The sequence below is a fragment of the Xiphias gladius genome, chromosome 12 (assembly GCF_016859285.1).
Source record: "Xiphias gladius isolate SHS-SW01 ecotype Sanya breed wild chromosome 12, ASM1685928v1, whole genome shotgun sequence".
Lineage (NCBI taxonomy): Eukaryota > Metazoa > Chordata > Actinopteri > Istiophoriformes > Xiphiidae > Xiphias > Xiphias gladius.
Genome location: NC_053411.1, coordinates 13,524,791 through 13,532,999, shown reverse-complemented (window position 1 = coordinate 13,532,999; position 8,209 = coordinate 13,524,791). Strand labels below are relative to the sequence as shown.

The 8,209-nt window shown below is 41.6% G+C and overlaps 1 protein-coding gene across 3 annotated transcripts; it reads left to right on the top strand.

Annotated features, from left to right (window-relative positions):
* si:dkey-185m8.2 (trichohyalin) lies at positions 1-7,899 on the top strand. 3 transcript variants are annotated; one of them, XM_040141192.1, is made up of 3 exons: positions 1-200; positions 521-1,345; positions 2,240-7,899. In XM_040141192.1, exons 1-3 carry the CDS (start codon positions 155-157, stop codon positions 7,846-7,848), a joined length of 6,480 nt encoding a protein of 2,159 aa, XP_039997126.1. In that variant the 5' UTR covers positions 1-154; the 3' UTR covers positions 7,849-7,899. The 3 variants fall into 3 exon arrangements, with proteins under 3 accessions (XP_039997126.1, XP_039997127.1, XP_039997125.1); XM_040141193.1 differs by having other exon boundaries at positions 1-203; positions 569-1,345; XM_040141191.1 differs by having other exon boundaries at positions 1-203.
* The last annotated feature ends 310 nt before the right edge of the window (positions 7,900-8,209 follow it).

The window sequence follows — 8,209 nt, the reverse complement described above, 5'->3', positions numbered from 1 at the left end:
TCTGTAGCACGAATCCTCATCTTGGATCGATTAACTATCTGGGTGTTTCTGTTGTCTTTTGCAATGAAGCTGAAGAAATTCTTCCTGTACAAGACACACAGGAACCAAAAAGAGGAAGAAGAAGGACAAGAGGAAGAAAGTGGACAGAAAGGTGATGGACACAACAGATGAGAACTGCAGTGTAATCACTGTGGCAAATGGTGGTGAGTCTGTTGTTGAGCTCTTCTTCTCCTTTTTTTAAAATAAGTTTTATAAATTTGAACTAAGCTCGTAAAGATGTACTTTAAGGCTAGAGAAAAGTGAATAATACAATTTTGTACTTTATGACAGCTAATTGTAAATGTATGTTCAGCTATTTCGTAATAAAAACATGAAACATTAAAAAAGTAATTTACAAGAAAAGCACAACAATCCAGTTGTGGTTCTTGAGGTAAAATAACGAAAATAAGTGTAAATTAAGGTATAAAGCACAGAGTAGATGACTGATTATTGTCACACTTTTGTGTTTTGTGTCATTCAGCTCATCTGATACGGTGCACTGAGGAAGTACTTCTTCCTTTCTTCACAGATGAGAGTCTGCAGGCCGTCATGGACTCTCAACACCCTCCTGCTTCAAAAAGCGTCCCTCGCGCTCACTCAGAACTTAGACTGGTCCTCCTGGGCAGGAAAGGAGCTGGGAAGACTGCAGCAGTCAACACCATCCTGGGAGGAGCAGGAGGGTTTCAGAGCGGGAAGCCCACGGAGGAGTGTGTGAAAAGGCGAGCTGATGTGGCAGGGAGAAAAGTCACGGTGGTGGACACACCTGGGTGGGAGTGGTACTACCCGCTTAACAACACCCCCAACTGGGTGAGGAGAGAAACTTTACGGAGCGTATCGCTTTGTCCTCCTGGCCCCCACGCCGTGCTTCTGGTGGTTCGGTCCTGTGCCTCGGTGATTGATGCCTACATCAGGGAGATAGAGGAGCACCTGGAGCCGTTGGGAAAAGGAGTTTGGGAGCATACCATGTTGCTGTTCACCAGGGGAGACGAACTGGGCCTGACGACCATGGACCAACGAATTCTGACGAGTGGCCCAGGACTCCAGAGACTCCTCCAGAAGTGTGGGAACAGATACCATGTTGTTAACAATCTGGTTAAAGGAGATGGGACACAGGTTAAAGAGCTGATAAACAAACTGGAACTAATGTTGGAGGGGAAGAAAGATGGAAACTGTCATTTGGAGATGGATAATACAGTTCTGTTGGGTTTGGAAGCAGATGGGAAGAGGAGAGCCAGGGAGAGGAGGAAGAAACAGAGACAGATGGAGGCACAGATGCAGAGAGGGGCCATCAAAGCTGCTCTCACAAGTGAGGTCTTCATTCTGTTTGATTTATAAAACTTCTCAAATCCTCTCAAGTACATGAAATAATTTCATTTCATAATAAGGCATCGAAAGTGTTTGGTGCCAGGCATTTTAATACAAATTTTGAAAGGACTGGTTTACAGTTTTTTTTGTTTTTTTAGCCTCAGCTTCATTACTTTAGTCTTATATCTTGACATGTCCTGTATGGTTGACTTTAACTTATTTCAAACGTGGAAAAATTTACAGAAAAAAAAAAATAGGTGGCCATAAATATCGCCATAGCCCTATAACTCCAAATGATTGCTAATGCTGCTATGTGTAGGCAGTAGCTTACTAGTCAAAAAAACTCCAAAGTTGGTAGGGACCAAAACATAGCTAGAATGAGACATTCATCAGCTGGACAGAAATTCAACCCCAAATGATCCTAATGTTGCTCTCTGTCTGCAACCATAATGGCCAAATAATCGGATAGGTACTGCAAAAATCGTAGAGAATTAAGACTTAACTGTAGTTTTACAGAGCTTTTTAAGATATTGTAGCCTCGCTGTTGTGGTCTTATGTTTCAAACATTCATTGTATGGTTGGGTTTCACCAATTTCCTTGACAACAGGCAGCCATTCCCAGCAAAAAAGCTCTGAGAAACCTGCTATTTGTTAGCTGCCCAGCACCAAACAGCAGACAGACAAAGTTACAAACCAGCTTGTGAAAAAGATGAACATCTAGCTGGTTAAGACCCAGATACTGTATTTTTTAATCAGGAGCTGGTGACCAAATAGAGATAAAAGGAGGGTGACCATTGCACATTAGCAAAAACACTTTTGCAAACTAATGAAATAGTTTGTAGATTGAGTGAAAATATTTATGTTTCACTGAAAATCTGTACCTTTGTCCCTGCCAGGTGATCCTCAGGGTTCTGAGCTAGATGTTCATCAGTCTTTCTCCAAGGCTCCCCGACGTCTACCCGAGGTCAGGCTGGTTCTCCTGGGTGAGCGTGAAACTGGAAAGAGTTCTGCTGGAAATACTATACTCGGTAAAATAGGCTTCTTCCAAGCAGGCGCGGTAACAGAGGAGTGCACGCGTCAACAAGCGGAGGTGGCCATGCGGCTGGTGACGGTGGTGGACACTCCGGGCTGGGAGGCAGGTGTGGCAGGTTCTACACCGGAGAGAGTGAAGAGGGAAATTGTCGGTAGCATGGCCTTGTGTCCACCAGGGCCCCACGCACTCCTGCTGACTCTGAGAGTGGACACATTGGTGAGGGTGGGACATGTGAGGGAACATCTGGAGCTTTTGGGCGAGGATGTATGGAGACACACAATCTTGCTTTTCACCCATGGCGATCAGCTTCGAGAGGGGGTGGGTATTGAGCAGCACATCCAGGGTGGGGGCAGGGACCTGCAGTGGCTGCTGGAGAAGTGCAGGGGCAGGTACTATGTCATCAGCAGTGTTGATGAAGGAGGAAGAGGAAGTGGAGGCTCCACTGAGGTGACAGAGCTCCTGGAAAAAGTGGAAAAGATGGCAACAATAAAAAAGTGTGAGGCTTTCTCCAGTCTGGTTCATGAAGTCAGGGATCTGAGTCGACAAAGGAATGAAAAGTTCAACCAGCGCCTGAAGGAGATGAGAGATAAGATGCTTCGTCAAGAGGGGGAGTTGAAGAAATTGAGAGAGAGGGAGATGAAGAGCATCAGGTGGTTCTTTGATAGGAAGAAGAAGGTTAAATCACCTGGGAAGGCCGACATTCAAAGGGAAGAAGAGGAGGATGAGGACAGGGGGATAGGGGAAAGGAAGAATGATATTGGTGAGCTAGAGGAGAGGATACAATGGCTGATAGAGGATAAAGAGAGAGAAATTCAGGATCTGAGCATAGAAAATGATAGAGTCCACATAGCATTGAACCAAAGTAGAGGAGAAACGGAAGAAGCAATGCTTAACCTGGAGCTAAAAGAGAGAGAGATTGAGGAGCTGAAAGAAAGAATTGATGAGCAGCAACTGAAGCTGCTTGACCTTGAACGTGCCGGTGTAGAAAATGAACACGAGAGAAAACAGAGGGAGGATGCCATTAGAGCAAAGAAACAGGAGTGGAGGGAAGAAGTAGAGAAATTGGAGGAAACTGTAGAGCTGCACAAGAAAGAAAAAGCAGAGTGGATGGAAAAAGTAGATTCTTTAAAAGCAGAAAGGGAAGAGACAAAAAGACACTATGATGATGTTCTTAAGAGAAAAGAACAAGAAAATAACAGGAAGATGACAACGCTGGAAGACAAACTAAAAAAAGAGATGGAAATAAAAATGTTTGAAAAAGACAAAGAGCAGGACGAACTGAGAAAGAAAGCCTCAGAGGAAAAGCAGATAACTCTGGATAATGCAAAACAGTATGAAAAAGATATGGAAAAGAAAGTTGAAGAAATTCAATCACATCATAAGAAAGAGATAGAGAGAAAAATGCAAGAGAAGGAAACAGCAATACAAGACATGAAACTGCAGCATCAGGAGGAGATGGCCAGAAAAATCAGTGAAATAGAAAAAATGATGGAGACAGCAAAAGGTCAACACCAAGAAGAAATTGATCAGAATTTGAAAGAAAAAGCACATGATATGGAAAGGGTCAAAAAACAGTATGAAAATGAAATAAGGGGCGTACAGCAAGAAAACAAGAGAGAGATAGCAGATCTGAAAGAGCAGTTTTCTAAAGAAAAGGAAGAACATGTACAAGCAAAAAAGAAAGAGATAGAAGAACTAGAAGAAAGGTATAATTCCCAAATAAAAGAAAAAATGCTAGAAAATGAAAAAGACAAGGAAATTATTCATCTAAATCACAAAAAAGACATTGTACAAAAGATGCAAGAGAAAGAAAAAGAAATAGAAGCTTTAAAACTGCAGCATCGGGAAGAAATGACAAGGAAAATGAATGATATGGAAAAACTGATGGAGGCAATGTTGGCTGAACAACAGAAAGAAATAGACAGAAAAGTGAAAGAAAACAAGGAAGATGTAGAGAGGGTGCAACAACAGTACATGAAAAAAATAAGGGACATAGAGGAAGAAAGAAAAAGAGAAACTGAAGAGCAGAAAGAACAGTTTAAAAAAGAAACTGAAAAACAATTGCAGGACAGACAAACAGAGATAAGAGAGTTAGAACAAAAGTATACTGCCCAAATAAAAGAAAAGGTGCTAGAAAATGAGAAAGAGAAGGAAATGATTAATCAAAATAATGAAAAATACATTTTGGAGAAACTGCAAGAGAATGACAGGCTAACAGAAGAGTTAAAACGTCAGCACATTAATGAAGTTGAAGAAAAAATACAAGAAAGTGAAAAGGAGAAAGTAAGATACAAGAAAGAGATGGAAAACCAGGTGGAAGTAAAGGAAAAGGAGATTGAAGAGATGAAACTGAATGTCAAAGAACTTCAGAAAAAGCTCCAACAAAAGGAAGAGAAAGAAATACATCATTTAAATGACCAAAAAGAAGTTGAGCAAAGACTGGAAGAAAAAGAAAAAGAAATTGAGGAGATGAGACTAAATGTCACAGAAATGAAGGAGAAACTGCAACAAAAGGAGGCGACAGAAATAGATCACTTAAATGACAAGAAAGAAATCGAGCAAAGACTAGAAGAAAAAGAAGGAGAAATAAAAGATATAAAAGAAAATTTAAAACAACTTAAACAAACCCTGACACAGACAGAAGAAGGAAGAGAAAGGGATCAATTAAATCACAAGAGACAAATGGAGCAAAAATTGGAAGAAAAAGAACGAGTGATAATAAAGTTGAACCAGCATATAAAGGATATTGAAGAAATCCTGCAAAGAAAAGAAGAAGAGAGAGGAGAAATTATTCTAAACCAAAAGAAAGAGGCAGAGCAAAGACTGCTAAAAAGAGAGAGAGAATTGGAGGAGATAAAACTGCAGCTTTTAAATGAAATGGAGAGAAAGGTAAAAGAAAAGGAAACTGAGATTGAAAGTATTAAACAGCAGGCCGGCTCCAGGGAGACGAGATGGAGGGAAGAGCAGAAGAAGAAGGATGAGCAAGGAGAAAATGAGATGTGTAAGCTGATAGAAATCATTGATAAGAAAAATGAAGAAATAACACAAGCACAGTGTCTTCTTGCACAGAGAGACAGTGAGGTGAATGAGGCAAAAAAGAGATGTGCAAACTACTTAGAAGAAATTGAAAATCTGAAGGAAAGCAATAAAAAACAGACCTCCAGTATCAGTGAGATACAGCAACACCTCACGGAGCAGGAGAGGAGAAAAGATGCTGAAATGATAGAAAAACTACAGGAGAAAGAAGAGGAGCTTGAGCACCTGCGGCAAAGAGACAAAGAAAATGAGAAAGAGATTGACAAACTGAAGCTAACAATCGAGCAAACTAAGTCAGAGCTGAAGGATCTCACCAACAAGATGGAAAAGGAGATGACAAGCATGATTCAGGAATATGAAAAGGAGATTGCAAGAAGAAACAAGAACTTGGAATCGATTGTAGAGGAGAAGGACGTTGCTATGTCTCGTTTGCAGGAAGAAACTCAGCAAAGCATTTCGTACATCACTGAGAAATACGAGGAAAGTCAAAAGAGAGTTGAGGAGCTGCAAGAGCAAAATGAGAAGATGAGAAAGGAGACAAACGATCTCAAAATAAAGTATGAGGAGCTGAAGAAGGAGAGTGAAGAAGACGTTAAGAAACATCTCAGGGGATATGAAGAGCAGGTAAAGAGCATAGAATCTGAAATCCAAAGTGTTGTTAAAGAGAGAGATCTGGAGGTTAGGGCATTAAAAGAGGCAAATGACAAACTTCAAGTAGAGATAGAAAGGATGAAAGACAGAGACGATGGGGGGAAAATGCAGATGAATGAGCTGAGAGAGCAATTTGAGAGACAGCAGATGGGGAAACAAAATGAGTTCAGAATTAAGGATGAGGTGATGGAACAGAAATTCTTAAAAAGGGAAAAGGCAGTAGGGGAAAGGGAACAGGACCTGAGCAGAAACGAAGAAGAGTTGAGCAAAAGAGGACTTAGATTGGAGGCGACAAAGATAGAGCTTCTTGAAAAAGAGGCAAAGCTTGAAAGTAAGGAACAAGAGCTTAGAAAACTGCAAGTGAATCTAGATATACAACAAAAAGAGCAAGAGGAAAGAGATCAATACGAGCAAGATGTGAAAATGAGAGCGCAGAATATAGAGAGAAAGGAAAGGGAGCTAGAAAGCTTGCTTAGAGCTCTGGAAGGCAAACAGAAAGAGTTAAACTCTCACGGTCAAGATCTTCAGAAGAAGGTAAAAGGGCTGAAAGACCAGGGGAAAGAGCTAAAAGATAGGGAGCACTACTTAAAAAATGAAGAGCAGGAGTTGCTCAATTGGAAGTCAGAGCTGCAGATGCAAAATGAGCATGTAAACTCAACAACTCAGCAGTTAGATGAGATGGGGAGAGACTTGGCTTTACTGAAAGAAGAAGTTCACAAAAAAGAGAAAAATTTAAAGATGTCACTTAAAAAACTGAACAAATGGGAGCAGAGTCTTGAAGCACGCGAGGCTGACTTGCGTGCAAGAGTGCAAAGAGATTTAAAGAACAGAAAACATGAAGCTGATGATGACATGAGGGCTCAGGAGGTGAATTTTTTCAATCTGGAAGAAGCAGTTGAGAGCTCAGACGATCATGTCCATATAATGTACAAGGAGGTCCCTGAGAGAGGGGAAAAGGGAAGAGGAGGAGAGTCAGAAAGAGCAGAAAGCACAAAGGATGGGGAGGATCAGACGAGCAAAACAGTATTGTTAGCTGCAAAGAACAATAACTGTCATCTTGAAACACTAAAAGAGATAGAGATGGCTGATGAAAAGGAAGGGATGAGAGGAAGAGGAGTAGAGGCCACAAGGAAAAAAGGCAGAGAGGACCTGGAAAGCGATAGGGTCATCAGAGACTTGAGGTTGTTTTCTCAGAGTCAGGGTCCCAGAAGCTCAAACAACAAAGACTCCCCTCGGCCAGAATTGAGGGTGGCGGTGTTAGGGGAGTCCTGGTCGTCTCGCTCCCCAGCCGGAGTCACCATCCTTGGTGGAGAAGCGTCCAAACTCAATGGCTCTACCTTCAGGTCTTGGCGAGGTCAGATAGCTGGGAGGCACCTTGCAGTTGTGGAGCCACTAGGTTTGAGGTGGCGAGACGGACCAGACCCAGCAAACAAATCGCAGAGGAAAAGTCTTATCGACAGTATCTCCTGGTGTCACCCAGGACCTCACATCGTCCTCCTGCTCATGCCGGCCTTCTTAACCTGCACACAGAAGTACAAGAGAGCTGTGGAGGAGCACATGAGTTTGCTTGGGGAAGGGATTTGGCAGCGCACCCTGGTGTTGTTCACATGGGGGGAAACTTTAGGGGTGGGCGCAGAGCAGCACATCATGAGGAACGGGGAACTGATGGGGCTTGTGGAGAGATGTGGGGGCAGGTATCATGTGCTGACCAGCAAGAAAACCAACTCTGTGACTGAAGGACTGTTTGAAAAGATGGAGGATATAGTGGCTTTGAACAGCGGATAGAAGTGTTTGGTGTAGAACTGTGACCAGACAGCATGAATTTATCATGTAAATACTGTGTTTTTTCATGTTGTTTTGTGAATATCTTCAAATAAATTTAAGAAAGAAGTACTCGGATCTTCTATATAAGGAAAAGCATCAATACCACAGTATAAACATTCCCCATTACAAGTAAAAGTACTACATTTTAAGTAAACATACATAACAATTTTAGTCTAGTGGATCTCAACTTGCTTTTTTGTTGAAATATTGATAATTTTTACCTATTTGGCCATCAAACAATTATTGAAAATAAAACCATCTGAGAAGTTTTGAGGGGAAAATCACTCTTTGCAGCTAACAACTCAGACATCTGAAACATGAC